Source organism: Sapajus apella, unplaced genomic scaffold (genome assembly GCF_009761245.1).
Source record: "Sapajus apella isolate SASKATOON/1434 unplaced genomic scaffold, GSC_monkey_1.0 scaffold33, whole genome shotgun sequence".
Taxonomy (NCBI): Eukaryota; Metazoa; Chordata; class Mammalia; order Primates; family Cebidae; genus Sapajus; species Sapajus apella.
Genome location: NW_022436973.1, coordinates 6,834,587 through 6,860,737, shown reverse-complemented (window position 1 = coordinate 6,860,737; position 26,151 = coordinate 6,834,587). Strand labels below are relative to the sequence as shown.

The 26,151-nt window shown below is 50.2% G+C and overlaps 1 protein-coding gene across 15 annotated transcripts in view; it reads left to right on the top strand.

The window, feature by feature from the left end:
- Positions 1-26,151, top strand: part of DLGAP4 (DLG associated protein 4) — a 225,538-nt gene that overhangs the window by 167,788 nt on the left and 31,599 nt on the right. For 5 of the 15 annotated variants that reach the window (XM_032295037.1, XM_032295036.1, XM_032295034.1 and 2 more), the window contains 3 exons: positions 20,686-21,047; positions 23,544-23,632; positions 24,154-24,566. In XM_032295037.1, the coding sequence (XP_032150928.1) occupies positions 20,686-21,047; positions 23,544-23,632; positions 24,154-24,566 (864 nt within the window). Of the gene's footprint in view, positions 1-1,885; positions 3,364-20,399; positions 20,532-20,685; positions 21,048-23,209; positions 23,290-23,543; positions 23,633-24,153; positions 24,567-26,151 lie in introns of those variants that run through there. The other 10 variants (XM_032295038.1, XM_032295035.1, XM_032295045.1 and 7 more) reach the window with 8 other exon arrangements.

Sequence of the window (26,151 nt, the reverse complement as noted above, 5' to 3'; positions counted from 1 at the left end):
ATAGGCAGGAGGATGGCTTGAGCCTGGGAGGTGGGGGTTGCAGTGAGCCAAGATGATGCCACTGCAGTCCAGCCTGGGTAACAGAGTGAGACCTTGTCTCAAACAAACAAAAAAAAAGCCAAAGCATAAGTTTCTATGATTGCAGGATTGCAATTAAAAAGTTTTAGTATGGAATATGTTTGTTAGGGCAATGAGACTAAGATGAGTTTTTTTCTGTTTTATATAATATCATACAATATATTTCTAAATTATTTTCTTTTTTGCAGTCTTAGTTTTTGTTTTTTATCTCCATACTATCTCTTATCCAATTCCTGTCCAAGTTTCTATGATACTAACACATCCATGACTGCCTTTGTACACCTCTGATACTTATTTTCCATTTGGATTCTTTTTCTTGTATTTATATTTGGTGAATTTCAGTCAAGAGATTATAGGCAGATTATTAATCAGCTGTTGCTCACAAATACATTTAACTCAAATCAGAAAGTTTTTTAAAATGCTTACTTTTAAATATTTTATTTGTGACTTTTAGGTTTGGAATGAGAAAAATCAAAGCAATTTGATAATTTCTCGGGTTCATTGTACTCTTCAGTGGGCTGCTCACTAGTCCATTTTTAGACTGTAGTAAGATACACATAAAATTGCTATCGTAACCTTTTTTTGTTTTGTTTTGAGACAGTCTCACTCTGTCAGCCGAGCTGGAGTGCAGTGGCGCCATATTGGCTCACTGCAACCTTTACTTCCCAGGGTCAAGCAATTCTTGTGCGTCAGACTCCCGAGTAGCTGGCACTACAGGCGAGTGCCACTATACCTGGCTAATTTTGGTATTTTTAGTAGAGACGGAGTTTCACCTTGTTGGCCAGGGTGGTCTCGAACTCCTGACCTCAGGTGATCTCCCAAAGTGCTGGGATCACATGTGTGAGCCACTATGCCTGACCCATTTTAGCCATTTTTCAGCGTTCATTCCCGCTGTTATATAACCATCACCACTATCCATCACTGGAACTCTGCATCCTCAAAAACTGAAACTCTGTGCCTATTAAACATTAACTCCTCATTCCACCATTGCCCAGCCCCTGGAAACCACTTTTTTTTTTTGAGATGCAGTCTCGCTCTTGCCCAGGCTGGAGCGCAATGGTGCGATCTTGGCTCACTGCAACGTCTGCCTCCTGGGTTCAAGTGATTCTCCTCCCTGTGCCTCCCGAGTAGCTGGGATTACAGGCGCCTGCCACCACGCCCAGCTAATTTTTTGTGTTTTTAGTAGAGACGGGGTTTTACTATGTTGGTCAAGCTGGTCTCAAACTCCCGACCTCAGGTGATCCACTTGCCTTGGCCTCCCAAAGTGTTAGTATTACAGGAGTGAGCCTTTGTGCCCGGCCAGCAACCACCATTCTTTCTATGAGTTAGATTACTCAAGGTATTTCATTCACTATCCCATTTTAAGGAGATGTATTTGAAGAGCAGGGAAGGGGGAATGTCTGTGAATAATTAACTCTTATGGTAGTGATTAGTTCTCCAAGTATTTTTTTTCTTTTTTTTGAGATGGAGTCCTACTCTGTCACCTATCTTGGAGTGCAGTGGCGCAATCTCAGCTCACTGCAACCTCTGCTCCCTGGTTCAAGCAATTCTCCTGCCTCAGCCTCTGGAGTAGCTGAGATTACAGGCACCCGCCACCATGCCTGGGTTTTACCATGTTGGCCAGGCTGGTCTAGAACTCCTGACCTCAAGTGATCCACCTGCCTCGGCCTCTCAATCCCAATACTCTCAAAGTATTGGGATTACGGGCATGGGCCACCATGCCCAGCCAATTCTCCGCGTTAATGCACAGTGCACATCTAAGCTTATTAAGCTTATGTGCGGCTGCATCCTGACAGAACTGCTAAAGGACTGATCATCTCAGAGAGCCTCTTCTGCAGAGGTAGCCTTAGTTCCAAAGCCACTGGTGGCTGTGAGGAGCCTGGCCACTGCTCCCTATCGAGGCAGGATAATGGGATGAGGAAGGCTGTGGATCTGATCACAGGGCCCAGGCATAATTCCTCCATTAGCTACTTGCTCTAGAATTTGGGCCAAGTCCCTCCACCTGCCTCAGCTTTCTCTTCTGGAAAACAGGACAATACTTCCCAACATATGTATGTCTCAGAGTCAGTGAGACAGATGATGGACTTCCCTTGGTAGTCTTGAGAATCCTAGCACAGTGTCTGGATGCAGTTGAATGCAAGGAGAATAGGACTCCTGATCCAAATTTCTAGAAGTAGTGGAGACCCAGAAATACAGGGACTTGCCCAAGGTCATAGAGCACTTCACTGATAAAATTGGGCTGAAACCCAGCTACCCTCACTCCACAAGTTGCAGCTATTTAGGATTTCTTGTTGGTCAGTCTTTCAAAGCACAGTGGACTTGAAATAGATGTTTGCTTTTCCATCTTACAGGATTTAAAACATTGCCCAAGAAGCTCCAGTGTTGATGGGCCTGTGAGGGAGGATAGAGTGTAAAGGTTTGGATAGGGAATAAGGATGATAATTCTGTGTCATAGGACTGTAGTCCTAAATGACTTCCATGGTGATCGTCTTGTCCATGGACAGCAAAAATCTTGCCCTTGGTAATTACCTCTCATACTGGATCCATGGCAGACAGCATCAACCACAGCACTCCCAATTGACCCCGGATGCAGCTTGAGGAGCCTTTTCAACACAGGCAAAACCAATCAGCCAGAAGTAACATGCCCAGTGGAACCTGTGCCCTCTACAATCTAAAGCAGTCCCCCGCTTTTACAGATGGGTGGCAGTCTTGGGAGGGGAAAGGACTATGAAGGGTAAGTGATGTCACAGGTCTCTTTGTGAGAGCAGAAAAGAGTCTGGCAGGACGATTTGAAGCTTGGGGAAGTATGTTTGCAAAAACATCTGGGCAGAGCAGCTCTCGGGGTAGACATTATCAAGGTAAAGTCTTGTTTTCTTCGGATGTTTCTTGGGATGCTGGCTTGGCCTCAGGGTGTTTGTGAGAGTGTACTATAGTCAGATTCCACCAGCCAGAGGGGGAGGACAAACTTGTCTTTCTCTAGCAGCTTCTAAGCTTTGTAGGAATGTATGTGTCAGTCTTGCTGAAGCAAGCTTGTGTTTTTACTACTTATGAGACTGGATTCTGTGAAGGTAGCGTTTTGGAGGTTGAACCTGTAGGGTTTGCACTCAGCAGATAGAACATGACTCACTGTGTGATCTCGAGCAAATCCTTCAACCTCTCTGAGCCTCCTTTTTCCTTAGCAGCACAGGGCTGATGATGAAAACGTCTCCTTAAGGGAATCAAATATAACAGAGGTTGGGACCTCAGATGGTGACTGGGCTACTGCAATAACCAATTCCTGAGCAGGTAAAAAACACCTGGCAACTATGATTATTAGCCACTGATATTCAGCTATGCCTTACAGTGTGGCTGACCCTTCGCCATTGTTGGGGCAGAGTTCTGTGGACAGGTTGGGGTGGTTGATGACCTTCTGATTGGTAGGTGTTCTTTCAAAGAGATCTTCCCAGATGTTACCATGTTGTGCTTTCAGAAGTAGTTGAGAGGAAAATTGAGTGGGGAGGTCTCTGTAAGCATGAAGGGGAATGTAGACAAGACTTGTTCTGGCATCTCTGTGTTCTGCTTGCTAAGTTGTCTCTTACAGACTTTCCTCTGCTTCAAGGTCTTCCAGGGTGAGGGCTCTGCCAGCCTGTGTCACTTTTAGGCAGAATCATAGGGTAAGGTCCTATCTCCTAAGTGTCAGCAGGCATTCACCTGGGTACCTCTTTTGGGCCAGGAATGGAGGTCACAGGGATGCAACCCTGCCTTTAGGAGGCTCAGGTTCTAAAGGGGGAAGCAGAAAAATAAAGAGGTTTGTAAAAACAATACAGTGGGCAAAGGCCTGTGGTGCCTGAATGTGGGATATTGTTCAGGGCAGGGGCCTGGGAAGACTGTCAGGGAAGGCTTTTTGGCAGGAGTGATGCTGGAACTGAGACCTAAAGGAGGAGGCAGAATCAGTGAGGAAGAGGGTGTTCAGCCAGCACAGAGGCCTGGAAGCTGAGCACGGTGTGTTGGCACGGGTGATGGAGAGTTAGAGGAGTGATTGGCAAGGCAGAGAGGCTAGTGGTTTCTACACTAAAATGTTAGAATGGTGCTGCTACAACATGGTATGGAGGGGCTGGATGGTTGTGGGTACTGGGCAGGGCACTGAACCTTCCTGAACTGAATCCTTGGAGAGGATGAGACCCCTCATTTCTGCCCCAGGCCAGAAATCCTCAGCCTGCGGAGCACAGAGTCCCTGGAGGGCCTGGGATTGGGCAGCAGCTCTGTGGGCGCTTTGCTTGGGAGATGTATAGGCTCCTCAGGCAGTTGTAATGACAGTTCCTCACTTGCCCAGCCCTTTCCCACCTGTCTTCTCAGGAAACTCGCAGCAGTCCTAGACCAGACAACCAGGCAAGCCAGCATTATTCTCATTTTATAGATGGAAGAAATTCTGGCACAGGATCCTAAGTCATACAGTGAATGAAGGCTAGTTCCAGGGATTCCTAACCTACTGTTAGTGTCTGTCATAGCAGGTATTTTGAGGAGGGCAGGGAAGCAAGTATCAGCTAATCTCATATTCTGAGGATGGATTTATCATCTTAGATGGGAGCTCTTGTGCAGCTATACTTCCCAGATGAAGGTGTTTTACTTCCTGACCTTGCTATCTGAAGCCCTGGTGTTAGTCCTCGCAAAATTTCCCATGTGGCTAGGCTGTGTGGACATTCTCCATTCTTTCGCTGTTTGTTGATAGCAATTCTCTGGAGGTGGGGGGAAGATAGGCCAGACATGGTGGTTCACACCTTTAATCCTAGCACTTGGGAGACCAAAGTGGGATGATGGCTTGAGCCCAGGAGTTTGAGATCGTTCTGGGCAACATAGCAAGACCCTGTCTCTACAAAAAATAAAAATTTAAGCCGGGCGTGGTGGCTCACGCCTGTAATCCCAGCACTTTGGGAGGCCGAGGCGGGTGGATCACGAGGTCAAGAGATCGAGACCATCCTGGTCAACATGGTGAAACCCCGTCTCTACTAAAACTACAAAAAATCAGCTGGGCATGGTGGCGCGTGCCTGTAATCCCAGCTACTCAGGAGGCTGAGGCAGGAGAATTGCCTGAATCCAGGAGGCGGAGGTTGCGGTGAGCCGAGATTGCGCCATTGCACTCCAGCCTGGGTAACAAGAAGGGAAACTCCGTTCCAAAAAAAAAAAAAAAAAAAATTTAAAAAATTAGGGATGGTGCTATGTACTGTAGTCCTAGCTACTCAGGAGGCTGAGGTGGGAGAATCACTTGAGCCCAGGAAGTTGAAGCTACAGTGAACTGTGATCACATCCTATACTCTAGCCTGGGTGACAGAGCGAAGCCTTGTCTCTAAACAAAAAGTTGTCTGGTCATGATGACTAACACCTGTAATCCCAGCCCTTCTGGAGGCTAGGTGGGAAAATTGCTTAAGCCCAGGAGTTCAAGTCCAGCATGGGAGACATAGTGAGACCTTCACTCTACAAAAACTAAAAAAAATTAGCCAGGCATGGTGGCACACGCCTGTGGTCCCAGTTACTCAGAAGGCTGAGATGAGAGAATTGCTTGAGCATGGGCTGTCAAGGCTGCAGTGAGCTATGATCACACCACTACACTCCCACCTGGATGACAGAATGAGACCCTGTCTCAAAAAAAAAAGTTAAACTATGAATGTCATGCACACAAAGATGATGTCCAACATCACATCCAGAACTGGATGTAAAGTTGGAGGGCAAAGAAAAAGCGTCTCAGGCCTGGTAGAAATGTTAAAGTTCATACCCATGGGGACTTAAGTTTCCCTGGCATCCATTCTGCCTGCATCTAGCCTGGCTGGCCGTTTTCTAGGCCCTTGTCCATCTTTAGCCAGTTCTGCTTCTTAGAAGACTCCTTTTTATAATTAGGCAAAGTCTACTTCACATTAACAATCCCCACCTTCCTTTTCCCCTCGGGCGTGCAGAGTCCTTGGAGGGCCTGGGATTGGCAGCAGCTCTGTGAGCCCTTTTCTTAGCTTGTAGTGTGACCCTCTGGGGCCACATGTGTATTTGACAGACTTTCAGGTATTTGAGGACAGTAGCCATGCCTTTTTAAACTGTCTCTCTTCTCCAGGATGACTATCCTAGTCTCTCCAAACCATCCTTCACTTTACACTAGGCACAACTTTTGGTGCACATGTGTCACACACCCTATTTGTGACAAGTCCGTCCCAGACACACTAGTCACTCTTGTTGAATCAGTCCTGGGCTTTCTCATGCCACTCCATATGGCTGCCACAGTGCCCAGTCAGTGGAGGAGGCTTTTCAGGACTACTCATCCTGGGTCCCTAGTGGCTGGCCCTGTGCATGGCTTTCCCCTTATAAATAAGCACTTGGTGGAATGGGATGGAGTTGAGACTTCTTGCTGTGTGGATCGCCTTCTGTCGTCAGGCTCCAGTTTGATGATACCCCTTGCCCGGAATTACCTAATGACACCCTCAGTATTATCCAAAGTTCGGTGGGGACTGCTCCCTCTCTGGTCCTGTGACTTTCCTGTAACAGTGCAGCCTCCAACAGTATCTGTGGTCAGCTGGCATCACTAAGCTGTTTTTTCACGTATGCTGCTTTTCTTGTGTAATTGTCTTACTTGGGATCCCAAACTCAGGGTCTTAACATAAACTCTGAGGGAAAAAATCCCTCTCCTTTCCTCTGTCTCTGTCCCCAGGACCTGCCTGGCACAGGGGCAGGCAGCATTACCTCTGCTGACCTGAAGTGAACTCGTGGTTTTCCCCATTCAGTCCTGCACTATTAGTCTCATCCTGACTGTCGGCTGCCCAGGGATCTTGGCTCCTGCTCCTGTCACCTGATATACCACCTGCCACTCCAGGCCCAGTGAATGAGCCTGTTAACACTGCCTTTCTATTCTGGAATTCGCTTGGTCATTCAGAATAGTGAAAGAGGCCAGCAATCGAGGTGCACAAGGCCTGGCAGCATCTGGCTTTGCACAGTGGACACAGGACCTGTGACAGTTTCTGAAAGCTGTGCTTTTGCGACCTATCACCAGGGTTTGCTATGAGCCCTGCAGAAGTGAGGGTAGTTTTTTTGAGGCTCTTTTCAAGTAGTACTTCCCAGGCTGGGCTCCTGGGGATCTTAAGGCTTTGGAAAGGTAGCAGCAAAACTCGTATGATAGAGGCAATATTTGAAAAGCCAAATCATATTTGAAAAGCCAGATTTTGCATTCTGTATCCTCAGTCCTTCACCAGACCAAACAGGGGCTGGACATGTCAAGTTTTTGCATTGGACTGGAGCCGAGGCAGCTCTGTAACTGGCCAGCTTCTCCTGCTCACTCGCACTGCCTTCTAGTGCTTTGGGTTTTTTGGTTTTTGTTTTGTTTTTGTTTTTGTTTTTGTGAGACAGGGTCTCGCTCTGTCATCCAGGCTGGAATGCCAGAGTGCAGTGGTGTGATCTTGGCTCACTGCAACCTCTGCTTCCTGGGTTCAAACAATCTTCACACCTCAGCCTCCTGACTAGCTAGGAGTACAGGCGTGAGACACCACGCCCAGCTAATTTTTGTATTTACTGGCTAATTTTTGTATTTTTAGTAGAGATGGGATTTCACCATGTTGTCCAGGCTGGTCTCAAACTCCTGACCTCAAGTGATTCTCCTGCCTCAGCCTCCCAAAGTGTTGAGATTACAGGCATGAGCCACTGCACCTGGCCAAGTGGTTATAGTTTTGATATACAACAAGATTGTGATTTAGTAACAGTAGCTTGGGAGCTACCATGTCTTTAAAGTGGGCTCCTAGGGATGATGGTAATAAGGTGTCCAGGATGGGGTGGCTCAGAGGCCACTGAGCAGAGCTCTTGGCAGAGCAGACTCTGCAGTTGGGTCTCTGAGGATAAATAAAATGATGTTTGTGGCAGATTCCAATACAGAATGGGCAAGGACTGGATATTTCCTGACAAGCTGCTTACTGGATATGGTTGCAGTGGTGGTAGAAATGGTTTTTCAGAAATGACGTGCTGTTTGGACATGCTATTTGGGGGTCCGTAGTCAGGGGCTGGAGGAGGCGGGGCTCAGCCACAGGAGAGTGCCTCCCTGAATGCCTGGAGCTGGTGCTCTCCAGGCTAGGGGGAAACCAGGAACATTCCCACGCTCAGAGCCCCAGGCAAGGGTTTCTGCTCTGCTGCCAGATCCTCAGCAAGTGCATTTGCCCTCCTTATCCTTTTCCATGTGTACTATGAGAGAGTGAACTAGTCTGGTAGGTCTCAGAATAACCATGTGGGAATTCTATACAGAGAAAAAAGGGGAAACGGAGCTGCTCTGAGGGACCTGGGGTGGAGTGAGAGGCCAAAGAACCTTTCCCAGGCGCCCTTGGGAATCCCCAGAACGAGACTCAGCCAAGCTGAAATCCTGAGAGGTTGGGAACCCATGTCAGCGATTCTGGTGTTCCTGGTGAGAGAGTCAGAACATATGGGGCCATGTGTCTGAGACCAGGATCTGCAGGAGGACAGTGAGCAGCAGCTGTCACGGGCAGGGTGGGCGCCTTAGCCATGTGCTGGGATTCTGCACCAGGGGTCACTAGGTCCGTGTTCTCGTTGTCAGCAGAGCCAGAGTTGCCACCCTCTAACCCACTCAGGAAATAGTCAAACCCTGCCTGAGGACCCTAGGAATAAGGGCCCATATAGGCCTTGACTGGGGAACTGTCCTGGCCAGGATCTCAGCCAGGCTCTGGCAGGTGGCACCCAACTCCCAGCCCTAGAGGGTGTGGCTAAGGAGCAGCTAAATGCACTGGTTCTGGACTGAAAACCTGGGCTCAGATCCTGGCTTTTTCACTTCCTGTCTGTGTAACCCTGGGCTATTCACTTCTCTGAGCCTCAGGGGGGTTTTTGTTTGTTTTTTCTCTTTGAAATCAGAATGGTAGACCTGGTGAAGAGTTGGTGAGTCGATACAATTAAAGTGTTTATTGCTAGGCCAATAAGCAAGCCCTCTGTCAGTGGGAGATGCCATGGAGCTTCTGAAGTTTCCCAGCCAGCAGACAGCTTCCCACCCACTGAGAACCTGCTGCCCTGGACTGTGGGTGTGCCTAGAGGCATTGCTTAACCCCTTCCCCCACTCCTGTGGCCCAAACATGTCAGGAAAACAGCCCCTCACACCCTTGACCCCAACTGGGAAGTGAACAGCTCTCCTAAGGATCAGCTGGGGGTAGGATGGAGGCTTTGCCCTGGCAATAGAGCGGGTCCCTCTTAGGCCACTGCTCCAGGCCCCTGAAGGAGGGTTAGCAGTCTGCACTCTGGATACAGCTCTCCTGCCGCTTGTGACCTGGTGCCAAGAGCCTGAAACCAGACCTGGCCTTCCTGCCAGAAGGAACTTTCTCTGCTTTCACGCAGCCGGAACTGAGACATCAGTAGAAGTTCCTCCTGCTGCCCCTACCTCAAGGTTCCCACAGGGCTCCTGCCTTTCTGAGAGGGGGCTCTTAGGGACAGGCCTCCTGGGGAGCAGGGGAGGGGGCTGGAGCCCCAGAAAGAGCAAGGAGGTCTGGTGCAGCTGCTGTGGCAGTTATAGATTCATGTGCCATGGGCCACTGCCGCTGCACTTGCACCTGCATAGTGGTTCTTAAAGTTATGAATTAATTAACACCATTTGAAAATTCAGAGGAGTTTTTTTGCCAATTGATTGTTTTTTTCTGTTGAGTGTTCCTCAAATGGTTTTTCTGTTGATACATGATAGATGTATGTATTTTCAGGGTAGATGTGGTATTTTAATACATCCATATAATGTGTAATGATCAAATAAGAGTAATTAGGATATCCATCACCTTAAACATTTTTCTGTATGCTGGGAACATTCAAATTCTTTTCTTTGGCCAGGCAAGGTGTGGCTCACGCCAGTAATCCCAGCACTTTTGGAAGCCAAGTCCAGAGGATTGCTTGAGCCTAGGAGTTTGAGATCAGCCCGGGCAATATAATGAGACCCCATCTCTACAAAAAATTAGAAATGAACCAGGCATGGTGGTGCACACATGTGGCCCCAGCTACTTGGGAGACTGAGTTGGGAGAATCATTCAAGCCCAGAGGTCAGGGCTGTAGTGAGCCGTGATAGAGTCAGACCCTGTCTTAAAAAAAAAAAAAAAAAACTCTGCTAGCTAATTTGAAACATATATTTTTTAAATCCAGATTTCCAGCACATTTGGCAGCTTGACAGATGCTGGGCCCAGGTCTGCAACATGGCAGCTGTGAGCCCTGTACACATCTGAACTGTGGCCCCCATTCAGGACCAACCCACTTAGTTTACAGCTGTGGAAACTAAGGCCAAATAGGGATTCAGGCCCTTTGCAGAGTACACAGTCCACCATGGCCAGCATTGATTTTAGATCCTGGCAGCCTGGCCTTGCAGAGCAGAGCTTTCTGCACTGCCACTCATAAAAGTAAAAAGCTGCTTCTCCCATCTATAAAGTGTCAGTGATAATTACCTCTCCTCCCAGAGCTGTGTCAACATAAAGTAGCGCCTGGCCCAGGCCTCAGTAATGATTCTCTTAAATCTATACAAATGATACATGTTGCCTGGAAAGTGTTGCTGGAAGCACCATGTGCCTTCCCTGCTGCCTTTCAGAAATGATTGTTTTTCACAGACTTTCCAGTGCGCCGACGATTTCTTGCACTCTCATTCTCACAGCTTCATTGCCCAGCCTCAAGCTGATTTGCTCAAGGCTCTACCTCCCACCAGACTGTGCTCCTCTGTGTGTGGAGGCGGGTAATCTGAAGGGAGGTCAAAGCCCTGGCCCTGGGCATTAGATCCAAACTGGAAGGCCAGGAATAAGTCATTCTGCTTCCCTGTGCCTCTGTTTACCCAGTTGTCCAACAGGGATTTGTTCATTCAGTAAGTATTTACTGAGCGCAACAATGTATTGGGCCTGGTACTGAGAAAGCACCATGATTATATAGGATACTCAAAGTCCCCACCATCAGGGACCTGTATCAGATAGGTTCCCTGTCTGGTAGCAGAGAGAGGCCAAAGACACGTGAGCTGATAAGTGACCAGTGCTTGAATGAAACAAGCAGGGTCCTTAATGAAAGAGTAACAGCTTTAGACAGGGTGGTCAAGGAGGCCCTCACTGAAAACATGCCACTTGAGCTGGGACCCCAAATCATGATAAGAAGGAGCAGGCATGTCAACATGAGGATGAAGTTTGTTTCAGACAGGGCACAGCAGGTCCGAAGGCCCCACATGGGAGCATGCTTGGAGCTTTTGAGGAACAGCAAAAGCATGGTGTGGCTAGAATGGAATGAGGGAGCGTGAGCCAGATCCTATTGTAGGCCCAGGTGAGCAATGTGGATTTTATTCTGCATGGAATGGGGAGCCTTTTTTTTTAATTTCTTTTATTTTGACATGGGAGTTTTGCTCTTGTTGTCCAGGCCGGAGTGCAGTGGCGCAATCTCGGCTGACTGCAACTTCCACCCCGCCTCCCAGGTTCAAATGAATCTCCTGTCTCAACCTCCTGACTAGCTGGGATTACAGGGGTGCACCACTATGCCCGGCTAACTTTTTGTATTGTTAGTAGAGACAGGGTTTTACTATGTTGGCCAGGCTGGTCGTGAACTCCTGACCTCAGGTGGTCCACTCGCCTCAGTCTCCCAAAGTGCTGGGATTACAGGCGTGAGCCACCTCACCCAGCCTAGAATGGGGGAGCTGTAATCCAGTTTGCCCTTTTAAAAACTGCCAGGGTTCCAGGAGTCATTATGGGTAAGATGCGCCAGAGAGAAAGCAGGGAGGCAAAAGATCAGGCCTGTGGGGGTGGAGAGGAGCTGGCCTCTGTTAGATGTGTTTTTGTGGTAGAGGGGTGAGGCTTTGCAGATGGAGGAGGGTGAAAGGAGCAGGTGGGAATTCCCAACCTTCTGGAGTAGATAACTGAGTGCTCAGGGTCCCCTCTCTGGGAGAGCAAGGCTGATGTGGAGGAGGACAGGATTCAGATTCATTCTGGACACACTCAGCTTGAATGGCCTTGGCACTCACCAGCGGAGCTGCCTAGTGCACTGGGACTCTTGAGATAGTAGGTGATACTCCCTCCTAGCTGCTGTCAATGCCTGTGTACTGTAAAATCCTCTGCCATGTCTGGAGGGACTTCATGAGGAATGTGATGCTATAGGCAGGAAGAAGTTGCCTCTGTTCCCACTGCTGCTTAGAGCAGCCTCAGGAAGCTGAGGATCCTTTCTGAGAGGAGGCAGCCTTCCTTGGATCTCCTTGCTTCAATCCCTATCCTCCCTCCACCAACTAAGGTAACTAAGTTACATTTTGCCAAACTTGCCCCACTCAGTATCTGTCTTCCCACGCCGTGGGGCTGTCCTGCCCTGCTCCTTTGCTTACAGAGGATCCCTTCACCAGAAAGCTCTGCATTTCCTTCCACTCAGTGACTCTGGCCACCCATCCAGACACAAGCAACCTTAGCGTCTTCCAGAAAGGCCCCCAGACTCTCCCAGGAGGCAGTCACTTTCTACTTCATACAGAAACCATGGTAACAAGATTGGCACAGGCCTACCCCAAGATCAAAAAGTACCTCATGCCTGTCAGTGTCTTGGCTCCTACCCAGAGCACATTGAGTATCACATCCTATTTTTATGCGTGAAACAGCTGCCATGTTCTGGGCAGTTAGTGCGTGGCCATTAGGTAATGGTCAGCCTTTAGGCACCCCAGGTTCAGGCCACAGCTTCTTACTGCCTAGCTGGGATGTGAGTGCAGGCAAATCTCCACCTTTCTGTAAAATGAGGCATTTACATTTGAGAAATGGGAACATCCCTTATACATCCTGGTTTTGAGCATTTAATCAGCTAAAGGATAGCTAAAGTAGATTCTCATTATTCACTGTAGTTATATTCACAGAGTCATAGTGAACGTTAAACTATTGCTCTTCTGGGCAATATAGGGTCACTGCAAGCCTGTGGTCATAACGTTTCCACCAACTAATCAATCCATAACCTTGTTTTATGTGTGTCTCTGTTGAAAGATTATTATTATTATTTTTTTTTTTTGAGACAGGGTCTTACTCTTGTTGCCCAGGCTAGAGTGTGCAGTGGTGTAATCTCAGCTCACTGCACCCTCTGCCTCCCAGGTTCAAGTGATTCTCCCACCTCAGCCTCCCAAGTAGCTGGGACTACAGGCACCCAGCACCACACCCAGCTAATTTTTGTATGTTTAGTAGAGGTGGGGTTGGCCAGGCTGGTCTCAAACTCCTGACCTCAAGTGATCTGCCCACCTTGGCCTCCCAGAGTGCTGAGATTACAGGCATGAGCCACCGCGCCTGGCCAAAAGATTCTTTACTTAATATACTATTGATTCATTAACATTGAACTCATGGCCAGCAGCACTATGACTCATGAATGGATGAAGTGTACCTAACACTTTCTCCATAAGGGACATCACAGCCTTCTTGCACTGAGAACATGGGGCAGCGCTTCAGCACTATGTGGGGCCATTTTAAACAGTGAAGTCACCAACAGAAAGCTCACAAATGGGAAAAGTATAGCACTAAATAGATTGGAGGAAAGGATACTTGTTTACAGTATGAGAGCTGCAGTGAGAAGGTGGAGTGTCACCCTGTTCCACCTCAGCTGGGGATGTGTCAGTGGGCACATGTCTGCAAGCCCCTCAAGTGCTAGTTTTGCAAGTAAATTCAAGTGAGTAGGTAATTTTGCACATATAGAATTAGTGAGTAACTAGGATCAACTATATGAAGCATTTGCTCAGGCCTGGCCATGGTCAGTGCTCAGTAAGGTCAGCTGTTAGCATCAGAATCATTACTGATAGGAGTGCATCCTGGCTTCTGGAACAGGCTCCAAGGACAGAGCTAGCTCCGTGAGCTTTATGGCTTTGTCGTCACCAGTCTGACACCTTTTTTTTTGAGACGGAGTTTCACTCTTATTGCCCAGGCTAGAGTGCAGTGGCATGATCTCGGCTCACCGCGACTGTAACCTCCACCTCCCAGATTCAAGCAATTCTCCTGCCTCAGCCTCTTGAGTAGCTGGGATTATAGGCATGCACCACTACACCCTGCTAATTTTGTATTTTTAGTAGAGATGGGGTTTCTCCATGTTGATCAGGCTGGTCTCAAACGCCCAACCTCAAGTGATCCACCCGCCTCAGCCTCCCAAAGCGCTGAGATTACAGACATGAGCCACCGTGCCCAGCCTGTCTGACAGCTTTTTAACTTGTTGGCTTCTGTGGATGTTGGGGTCTGAGGTAGATGCAGATTCTGGAGGCCCTGAATACCCCCACTAAAGGGTTTGTTCCATGTCTACAAACCATTGAATGGTTACAGTCAAGCAGTGACATGACTGGATTCCTCAAATGGCTAGGGTGGAAGAGGGACAGGTCAGAAGGCCAGGGGGCGCCTGTAGGTAGTCCCAGGGAGGCTGGCTTCAAATGAGGGGGAAAAGGTAAGGATGGGAGGGGCCTGGTTGTAGGGGGCAGAGGAGGATCCCCAGAGGACTTGGGAGGATTTTGCCATGAGAGTGCCTGCCAGCCCCTCTTGCTGGAGTTTGAAAGTAAAGTTCGATGTTGCTAATTCTTAAGCCACAGTGAGGGAGGTGGCTCTCAGACTGAAACATTGGGAAAGGAGAGGGTTATATGGACTGTCAACAGAAGAGGCTTTGAGAGGACAGTTTGTCCCTGATCCTGACCTAGCTGCTTGGAATTCTCTTCTCAGCTCCTTCTGCCTTGGAGGAAAGAAACAGAGGAAAGGAGGGAGGGATTCAAGGCTGGGTGGATGGGAGTCTTTGAGCTGTTTTACTACAGCACACAGATGAGTTGCCCAATTTAGCTGCGTAGTTTGACAGGTTACTTGCTGGCTGAGAGAGGGAGTGGGATCTTACCAGCCCTCAGCCTTTCCACTAATGAGCCTTTTCCCTAGCTTGGCAGTACCAGCAAAGGGAGTTAAGGGAGTCTGCCTGTCTTTGGAGTCAGCTTAATCCATTCATGGCGGGCCTAGAGCTGGGCCCCATTACCTTTGCTGTAAAGCCTGTGCCATGGCTCCCACATTGTCTGTGGCCCCCTGGCATCTGTTCCTCTTGAGGAGTCTAGACTTCCTCTCCTTTGCCCCCTGCCAAGCAGGCATCAGGAAGCCAGCAGGCATGAGGCCTAGTTGACCATCTTATATGCCTTTACATTAAAAAACAAAATGCAGAAACAAGTTCATTCTGACCTGATACAGCTTGGAGGATAAAATCTTGAGGTAGAAGGCAGAAATAATGAGAGAAAGGAAGCTTTTCTTTAGAAGGAGCAAAGAGTTAGGTACCGAGAGGCAGGGAGGCTGGGCTAGATGTCTGGGGCTGGGAGCAGGCTGCAGAGGATGCATCGCACAACTGGCTCGTGTCTGGGCTGTGGCATGAAGGACCTGCATGGCTGAGGGGGCTGGGAGAGGCAAGCATGCAGCCCACAGGGATGGGTGGTTCTGCATGCCGGGGTTTAGCAGGAGATTCACTCAGGATCTTTTAAAATATGCATAAGGACCAGCTGGAGGACACAGTCATACTGGAAGGTGTTCACTCCCTAGCTTCCCAGGCAAATCCAGTTTTTCAGACTGAATGAGCAGAGTTGGACTCATGTGCCCTGTTGTAAATTGTGGCATGTAGAGCATCTCCCTAGGGCAGAGGGGCAGTGATCACATCACATCCTGGAGGATGCAAGGCTCCTCAGTTCCAACATCTTGGATCTCTGGGGCACTTGCCTCCCTCTATAGCAAGCTTGTCCAACCTGCGGCCTACAGGCCACTTGCGGCCCAGGATGGCTTTGAATGCAGCCCAACACAAATTCATAAACTTTCTTAAAACATCATGGCATTTTTTTTGCTTAGTTTGTCAGCTATGGTTAGTGTATTTTATGTGTGGCCCAAGACAATTCTTCCAGTGTGGTCCAGGGAAGACAAAAAATTGGACACCCCTACGCTATTGTTTAATTGGCAAATGATGGCTGTGTACCGTCTAGTCTGGGCACTGGGCTGCCAGCACACATGGGACACACTCAGCTGGGGGACATGACCACAGCCCCGAGTGCGCCAGCTGATGCTTGAGAAAGGCAAGTGCCCAACCGGCGTAGGCCAGACAGAGCTAGAGGTGGAGGGGCTGGCAGGATGACAGGAAGCCTGGAGGACAGGGGAAGGGGGCTCCAGCAGAAACCCATGCACGTTAAAGGATTGGATGCATGGAGGTTGGTGTGTTTGGGAATGGTGCACTGTGCATTTCGTTCTTTGAAGCTAGAAGGGGTATGCTGAGGGGCAGGAAGGGCATGAGATGAAGCTGCCGAGATGGATGGGCAGGGACCAAGCAGAAAGGGCTCAGGTTTGGGTGGAGCCCTAGGACCTTGAATACTAAAGTGTTGGGAGCCTTTGCTATAGGGCCAGATAATCTGGGTTTTTGGCAACTGAGGGTTTTTGTAGTGATACTGAGGTTCATTTTCTGTTTCCACAAATTATTAACAGCCTTCATGCTTGAGGCATAACTCCAGCCCTGGCATGTGTCGTGATTTGTCAGGACAGAGTTCCCCTAATTGCCCTGGGCCCATAGCTGTCAGGTGACTCCTCCAAGCCCACAGACTAATGTGGTTGGTGCTCTGATGGAGATTCCCAGGTGGAAGAAGAGAGGGAAGTCAGGGGAGGCTCTCAGAGAAGGAAATTCCCAAACTTGTGAGTACCTGAGGGAAGCCTTCCAGGCAGAAGAACAACATGTGTAAAGACCACAACGGGGGAGGAAGTGGCTGGAGTGAGTTATTGGAAGAGGTAGGGGTGAGGTATTTCCTCACCGTATTTCCTGCAGTCATACACTTGAAATGAGAGCTCTCCTGTACAAGGTTAGGTCCCATCTTCCTGCTCCAGTGGGGCAATACTCAGAGCTTAGGGGTGCCTGCCCCCCAGGGAGCCCCTGAAGCCCCAAAATCTTGTATGCTAGTCAACACCACTTACCTGGCTGTGGCCCGTGTGTGCCTTGGGAGACATAAAGGATCCAAGATAAGCTCACCTTCCTGTTACTGAATCAGGCCTGAACTTGCTTTCTGGCTGGGTCACTTTCCCTTTGATGACTGCCTGGGCCAGGGCCCAGGGCCTCTGAGGGTGCTGAGTAGAACTCTGGGCCCAGCAGTTCTGAGAGAAAGGCTGGAGGGTCAGTCCTTTGTCCAGACCCTGGCTGTGGGCAGTCCTGTTGTCTTCTGTTGGGAAGAAGGTGTGCCTCTTCCCCACCAGACCCTGGTGAATGCTGCATGCAGACTCTTCATGGACAGTGTCATCCCTGCCCCACAGATGGGAACAGGAACTCTGGTGTCACACAGCCTAAGCTAGGCTTAGTGCCCAGTTCTTGCTCCCCAATATTAACTATATTCCCTCCTCAGGGAATATACCCCCTTCAACATTTTGAGCGAAGCGGGGTTGGCTTCAGTGTTCTGATCTAGGGCAGAAAACCCCATTTGTTTGGAACTTTTAGGCCAAACAAATTCATTCCTTTCCTGAAATCCTCAGTGAGTTACTCCTGTCTCTGCTGGGCACTAGTGGCCATAGATTTCAAGAGCTGCTCTAAACAAACGTCCAGGTCTTGAGGGAAATTGTCCCTGGGCTGGTCAGAGAACCAGCCAGACTCCCTGCCAGTGGCTGGGGAGTGGTAGAAATTTGGCCTGCCCTACCCTACCCACAGGCCCAGTTGTCTCTGTACCAGAAATGAGAAGTCATGCCAAGCCTAGGCCTGGCCCAGCCTTAGCTTCTGCAATGCAGCCTACATAATCACGCCCTTTTTACAAGGAGTAAACTGGAGCCATACAACTGGTCAGTGACAGAGCTGGGATTTGAACTCAGGCTAGTCTGGTTCCACACTGCCCTCTGGCTTCTGGACCTTTACCATGAAAATGACTCTTAAATTAGAGAATTTCGGGCATCAGTGGAGAGGGCATTCACAGAAGGGATCTTTCCTGAAATCACAGTGATGGGAGGCTCCACACCCATCCTTGAGGGAGAGGATGAATGGGGCAGTGCTTTGAGTTTGTCAAGGGCTGTGTGAATACAGTGTGCTGTGACCCAGTAAGAGCCCCTCCCACCCTGGCCTCTGGAACAGATGAGAGTATCGAGAAGTCCAGAGGGCAGGCAGGAGCCTGGAAGCCAGGACTGTGCCTCAGTCGAGGCCCTTTCTACTCTCCACAGTCAGATTTTGGGTTGGTATGCCCCTGAAGACTGGTCCCAGGGCCCAGTGGGATGCTGTGGGGGTGTGGGGATGAGTGAAGGTCCCAAACACTTGCAGCCCAGCCTAGCAAGGAGGGGCCCAAGGCCTGGAGAGTGGAATGAGGTGGCCGTGCCGGGCAGCAGATGCGGCTGCTGCTTACTCCTGCAACTCTGGGCAAGTTGTCTAACCTTCCTGAGCTTCATGGGCCCCGCTGCAAAGTGGGCATAATCATGGTCCCCACCTCGCAGGCAAGGTGAAGCTTATACTACAAAGCCGAAAAGCTGCTGAGCACAGCTTAGTAAATGACCCAGCTTTTGGCCCTCAGCCTGTGCCTTGTGGCCAGCTGAACGCAGGCGCCCCTTTTCACTGAGCAGGCCTGTCCCTCCTCTCTCCATTCTCCTTTTGAACTGAGCCCTGCGTCCTGCTTCCCTGCTGCCTTTCTTCTGGCCCAGAGAGGTGGCTGTCCTGCCTGCACACTGGTCTTAGGTTGGTAACCAGAGATTGCAGGTATCTGTCTGGGGGAATCCCTCAGTTTTCTCAAGGCCTGAGCAGGACTGAGACATTTCGAACAGATAGTAGGAAGTGAGTGCTCCTGGCTTGGAACTCTGGGCCACTTTGTCGCTTCCGGACTAGGCTGGGCACAAGGCACAGCATCCAGCTTCCTGGCTTCACATCGTGGCATGCGTTATTTTCAAAGAACTCACTGCAGAACTGTTTCTCTGCTGATGAGGGCTCCTGGCTTTCCTGGAAATCAGTATAAGGCCTTAGCTTCATAGATGTCTACCGGATGAACGGATGGATGATTTTAAATTTAATTTAAATAATTTTTTTAAATTTTTAGATAATTGTAAACTCACATGCTGCTATAAGAAATAATACAAAGGGATTCTTTGTACCCCTTACCCAGTTTCCCTCAATAGTAAGATCTTGCAAAAGTGTGGTACATTGTCACATCCAGAATATTGACAGACACAATCCAGCTGTCTTACTCAGATTTCCCCAGGTCCACTGTGCTCACTTGCGTGTTAGTGCTGTGCAATTTTATTCAGATAACCTTCCCCACAATCAAGACACAGAACTACTCCATCACCTCATGCAAGGGTCCCTCTTGTTACCCTTTTATAGCCACACCTACTTCCCTCCTGCCCTACCCTTCACCTTCTGTCTAGTGACCTCCTCTGCCCTAGCCCCTGGCAACAACTAATCTGTTCTCTATCTTTATAATTAGGTCATTTCAAGAATGTTATAGGCCAGGCACAGTGGCTTACATCTATAATCCCAGCATTTTGGGAGGCTGAGGCAGGAGGATCCCTTGAGTCCAGGAGTTTGAGACCATCCTAGACAACATAGTGAAACCCCATCTCTACCAAAAATAAAAAAGTTATAAAAATAGTCATAAAATATATAATTTGGGGATTTCCTTTTTTTTTTTTTTTTTTTTTTTTTTGATACAGAGTTTCGCTTTTGTTGCCCAGGCTGGGATGCAATGGCGCAATCTTGGCTCACCACAACCTCCACTTCCTGTGTTCAAGTGATTCTTCTGCCTCAGCCTCCCGAATAGCTGGGATTACAGGCATGTGCCACCACGCCTGACTAATTTTGTATTTTTAGTAGAGACGGGGTTTTTCCATGTTGGTCAGGCTGGTCTCGAACTCCCGACCTCAGGTGATCCACCAGCCTCAGCCTCCCAAAGTGCTGGGATTACAGGCATGAGCCACTGCATACGGCCAATTTTGTATTTTTTGTGTTGGAGAGACGGGGTTTCTCCATGTCGTCAGGCTGGTCTCAAACCCCTGACCTCAGGTGATCCACCCGCCTTGGCCTCCCAAAGTTCTGGGATTTCAAGCATGAGCCACCACGCCTGGCCAGATGTGTTCATTTCTGACCAGATGGAAAGGGGGCATACAAGCAGAGGTAATAGGGGAGAGGGAAGGTTGTGTGGAAGGAAAAGGCCAGGGGGAGCAGAGAGTCTTTCAGTGACCTTGAGGTCTGTTGTAGCCTTTTGGCCCCACACACCTCACCTATGTCATGACCCAGCTGGATAATAGGTTTGTGTGCGACTGTGAGGTGGGGGATATCTTTGACCAGTGGCGGCATCCCCTCAAGACTTTGTCTTGAATGAGGGTGGGTAGGGCCTGTGTGTGTTTGTCTTGGTTGTTGCTGTCTTGACTCTTGTTCTCCTGCTCCAGAAATCCTGGAAATGTGGCTGTATATCTGTCCCAGAAAGCTTACCTGGCCCCTACTTCTCTCCACAAGGCCAAGAGACTGAAGAGTCCCCAGTTCCTGAGGATGCCCTGAACCCTTGATGCCTCATGCCCTAGGTTGAATGTGCATTCTCCTTCATTGCTGATGGAATGGCTGAGGCCAGAGAGCTAGGGCCAAGTCAGGCAGGGCCTCTACATTGGAAGGGGCTTGAGAAGGTTGGAGGTTTCACCATCTCACACTCTCCCCTGCCCTTCTCTCATCCATCTGCAGGTTCATCATGCCTAGTGGCCTATAAGAAGACCCCGCCACCGGTCCCTCCACGCACCACCTCAAAGCCGTTCATCTCAGTCACAGTCCAGAGCAGTACTGAATCTGCCCAGGACACCTACCTGGACAGCCAGGATCACAAGAGCGAGGTGACTAGCCAGTCGGGCCTGAGCAACTCATCGGACAGCCTGGACAGCAGTACCCGACCGCCCAGCGTGACACGGGGCGGAGTTGCCCCAGCCCCTGAGGCCCCAGAGCCACCCCCAAAACATGCAGCTCTGAAAAGTGAACAAGGGACGCTGACCAGCTCTGAGTCCCACCCCGAGGCCGCCCCCAAAAGGAAACTGTCATCAATAGGAATACAAGTAGGGGCTCCTTTTGCACTCTGTGTCCTCAGCCCGCTCCGTGCACCTGCCTGTGTGTAATTACATCTGGTGGAGGCCCACTAGGTCTCCTGGGAAAAGGTGGTTTGTTTCTCTATTTTGGGGGGATCAGCCCCAAGTGGCCAAACTGAATTCCACCATAGCCATGTCTCACTGGTATCTGCCCACACGTGCTGCTGCCCTGCAGCCTCAGGCATGTGTTTCTGCTCCCCCAGTGGGTTGTCCCAGTGAATGTAGTTACACCCAGCCAGCCATCTCCTGTCCACTGTTTGCCTGTCCACTGTCTGTCTGTCCACTCCACCCTTTGCCCTGCCAGCCAACCCATGGGAGGCGGGACTGGCCTAACAGTTCTCTAATCCAAGGTCAGCTCGGGTGCGAGGCCATAGCCCCGCTTGGCGGCAGGAGCAGCATGGAGCATAGACGCCGATGGGCCAGGAGCCCAGGACCCAGGGCCCTTGAGCCATGGGGGTTGCTCGAGGGAAACTTTGCCCAGAGCCCTCTCGGGCCTTGGGGACAGGTAGGTGGCTTGAGGTACCAGGCCCATGTCATTGAGAAGGGTGATGCTGGTCTCAGTGCCTCCCTCCATGGGATAGGGTCCAGGCAGTGGTTCCCCAGGGCCAAGTGACCAAAGCCAGCAGGCCCTCCATAGTCGTGGCACACGGCAGGGCATGTGTGCCAGTTTCCCCTCCACTGCTTCATTGCACCTCCTGCATGCACCTGATACCAGTAATCTGTCTTGTATGCTGAGCTGGGAAAACTTGGGCCCTGCCTTGTAGTTTTAAGAGTTTCTCTAAATCCAAATTGAGTGGACTTTCCTTGCCCGGGCTGGAGCTGCAGACCAAACTAGGGCACATTCAGAGCCGTGAGGGAGGGGCAGCTACAGTGGGTGAGGGCAACAGGGGAGACAGGGCCCTTCCAAGCCCAGGGGGATGAGTCAAGGAGGACGAGGTGTTGTACATTGTGGCTTAGGCTGCAGGGGTCTCCTCCAGCCACCCCTGTGCAATTGGCTGTGGCCCAGCTGATGACAAAAGCACTGGAATGCAGGAGCGTGGGACACAAAGTGGAGCTTGAATGGAACAGACAAGGCTCACTGAGCAATTTCTTGCAGTTGCCTGGATTTGTTTCCCCCCAAGAGGTAGCTCTAGGTTTCTGCTTCCCCACATATAAACAGGGAGAGAGTTGGCCAGGAAACTCTGCTGTCTGCTTTCTGGGCTTATTAAGTGTCCAGCCCCTGCCCTGCACAGGTGGGATTCTCAGAAACAGAGAGTAGCCTGATCTTTGACCCTGATCTTTGGGCAGCCCCACCCTCTTGGCCAAACCAGATTCTCTTACCTTCCTGGAAAGCCTAAGAATTAGGACCACTCTTGATTCCTTTCACCCAGAAAATGACACTGGGATAAGGACTTTCTTAGGCCTGTCCTGGGCGTCTTTTTCCCTGGATTCACCCCAGCCCCATTCCATGCTCTCACTGCAGCTCCTTGGAGATCCAGTGATACTGCATTTTTGTGCCGGCTTTTGCCGAGGGGAAATGTGGCTGTATCCCATCCCAGAAGGCTTCCCTGGCCCCACTTCTCTCCACAAGGCCAAGAGACTGAAGAGTCCCCAGTTTCTGAAGATGCCCTGAACCCTTGGTGCCTCATGCCCTAGGTTGAGTGTGGGTTCTCCCTCATTCTTGGGCGATGATAGAAAAGCTGGCCTGGCTGCGCCATCGCCAGGCACCTTCGACCCAGAAAAGAAAGGCAGCCGCAGGGCATCACTGTTGCCATGTTCCTTCCACTCCACAGGAGTGGAGGGAGTGACAGCTTCCCACTTGGCCCTGACCCCAGACCTTCCTGCTGCTCCCCAGGGCCACCCAGTGCTAAAGGTAACCTCAGCCAAGTGTGAATAATGTCCAGGGACCTCGGTGGCTCCTGTCTGGGTGGCAGTTTCTGAATCTGTAACTGCTGTCCAGGGTTTGCCCTTAGTGCACGCGCCTCTGGCCTGCCCCTCCGGGCTTCCGCCACAGGGTTCGGGGAATGGTCTTTGCCTCAAGACAGCCGCCAGCTTCAACTACACCAGATAACGGCTGTGGCTTTGTGTGTGTGTGTGTGTGTTTTCTTTCTCTTTCGTTGTCCTTTTTTTTCTTCTCTCTGATGCGTGTGAAGGAGAGGACTAGAAGGAACGGTTCCCACCTCTCGGAGGACAACGGACCCAAAGCGATCGATGTGATGGCACCCTCCTCAGAGTAGGGAAAGCCAGTCATCTCCATCCCATCCCACCTCCCGCCCACCTGCCCGCCCGCCTCCGCGCGAATGAGCAGTGCCCGGCTTAACCTGGTCCGGCCTCGGGCCCATGTGCAGTGTCCGCATGCCTCGTGTCTGTCTGTCCACACGTCTATTTGCGTCGTCCCACTAATGTGAATTTCAGCAGTAAGTGTGGTGTTTGTTTTTTATTTTTGTCTTTGTCTCCGTGCCGTTGCTGTCGTTGTCCTTCAATAAGGTTGACTGCATTCAGCCAGTGCCAAAAGAGGAGCCCAGTCCCGCTACCAAATTCCAGTCCATCGGGGTTCAGGTAGAGGACGACTGGCGGTAAGTCGGACAGAGGTGGCCGCTGCTTCTCCCCTCTCCTCTCCCTCCCTTCGCTCTCACCTCTCCTGCTCTCCCTAACCCACTTCTCCTTGCTGGATTTCTAATAACCAAGCTGGGTTTGGGGTGCGGGCGGTGGCCCAGGCATGGGAGGCTGGGTGGGGGCGGGTAGGGGGACAGATGAGCACTTGTTCTGTGAGACCAGTCACCCACAGGGCCACGGCTGGGCCGGGACATGGCCTCAGCTGCCCTGATGGTGGTGGTCTTCCTGGCCCCACTGCAGTAAACAGGCAACCTTATGACCTTGTCCTCGTGTGTGTGTGCGTGTGGGCTTGGGCAGGATGGGGCAAGGGCTGAGCCGAGAATGAGATGGGGGCTATGGGACCCGCTTCAGGCGCATGGTGAGCAGATGATGCATCCGTTTCTCTGTCTCCCGTGTGTCCGGGTCAGGGCAGCCTCTGGTTTCTGGCCCTTTTGGTGACTCACTCCTTCCTGTCCCCACCCCATCCACCCCCTACCCACAGAAGCAGCATTCCCTCTCACAGTATGTCCTCCCGACGGGACACGGACTCGGATACCCAGGATGCCAATGACTCAAGCTGTAAGTCATCTGAGAGGAGCCTCCCGGACTGTACCCCTCACCCCAACTCCATCAGCATCGATGCTGGCCCACGGCAGGCCCCCAAGATTGCCCAGATCAAGCGCAACCTCTCCTATGGAGACAACAGCGACCCTGCCCTAGAGGCATCCTCGCTGCCCCCACCTGACCCCTGGCTCGAGACCTCCTCCAGCTCCCCAGCAGAGCCAGCACAGCCAGGGGCCTGCCGCCGAGATGGCTACTGGTTCCTAAAGCTACTGCAGGCAGAAACAGAGCGGCTGGAAGGCTGGTGCTGCCAGATGGACAAGGAGACCAAAGAGAACAACCTCTCTGAAGAAGGTGGGTGCGACAAGGATGATCCTTGGGTGAGGGAAGAAGGTATGCATAGCTGGTTCTCCAGCTGGTGGCCAGCCAGCTTCTGAGCCTCTTAGTGGGGAGGGTCTCTTAGGTTCTCTTATTGGGCTAGTTTTTGAGCTCCCTCCTTCCTTTCTTCACATTCTTCTATCCATCCATCCACCTATTTAACCAAACCTCTTTCCAGAAAGGGTTACTAGTGACAGCTGCTTGTTGTGCAGGCTGTGGGGTCAGCCACACCTGAGTTTGAATCCCAGCTCCTCCCTTACTAGTGAAGTGACCTTGGTCAGTTTACTTTGAACCCGTTTCCTCATGTGTAAAATGGAAATAATCCTCCAATCACTATGTGAGCATGTTGTAAGGATTGAATGTCATGCATGTAAAGGGGCTGACGACCTGTCAAGACACAGAAAGGTGGGAGCATAATTATGCTTTCAACAGCTTTTTTTTTTTTTTTTTTTTTTTTTTTGAGACAGAGTCTCATTCTCACCCAGGCTGAAGTGCAGAGGCACAATCTCATCTCACTGCAACCTCCACCTCCCAAGTTCAAGCAATTCTCCTGCCTCAGCCTCCCAAGTAGCTGGGACTACAGGCACACACCATGACACCTAGCTAATTTTTGTAATTTTAGTAGAGATGGGGTTTCACCATGTTGGCCAGGATGGTCTGGAACTCCTGACCTCAGGTGATCCACCTGCCTCGGCCTCCCAGAGTGCTGGGATTACAGGCATGAGCCACCATGCTCAGGCAACTGCTTCTTACTGAGTGCTTTCTGTGTGCCAAGCACCAGGGATCTAACTGGGTCTCAACAGGATGGGAAGAAGTTAACACTTTTCTTTTCCCCTTATGTTTTTACCTATATCATGCCAATTTCCAAAAATTCCCTTGAGACACTAGTTCAAGAAAGCTAGACACTTGTAGGGAGCCTAGATTCACAGGTGCTTGAAGGGAGAGTGGGTGGTTGAAGGCAGGTCCTGGGACGCTCCAGGCTGTTGACCTGCACCCACCTGGTTCACCTGAGGCTCTGGTTCCCATTGAGCTACTCCTCCACTCGCAGGAAGGACAGGTCTTCATGGACCCGCATCCCACACCTGGGATGGAGTGGGGCCCTGAGGATACCAGCCTTTCATGATGCAGAGGGCATGTCAGAGTCATTGTTTTCACTATCCCCTAGGCCAATTCCCAGCTTTGCTGTCACACCCACTAGTGCAGGGGACTGTTTTGAGGGAAGTGTCTAATAACTTTTTACAGTAACAATATTTTAAAAAATCAAAACGGATAAAAAATCAAAATGGAGACAAGGATGAGAGAACATTAGAACATCCAGCCCACCACCCAACCCAGGCCTTTCCCTGTTTTCAGTTTTTACTAGCTGTATATTCTGGTATTTGCCTTCATATATATCTTTTAAAAAATGTTATTGGTTACCTTGTATTTCCTCTCTGGAATTAATCATCATTACTGTTAATTTCCTGTTAACATAGGCATAGATGAGTGTTTAGCTCTCACACATCCTCCATCTCCCTTTCCTCCACCCTCTGTATATATCAGTTTATGGTTAAATAATAAT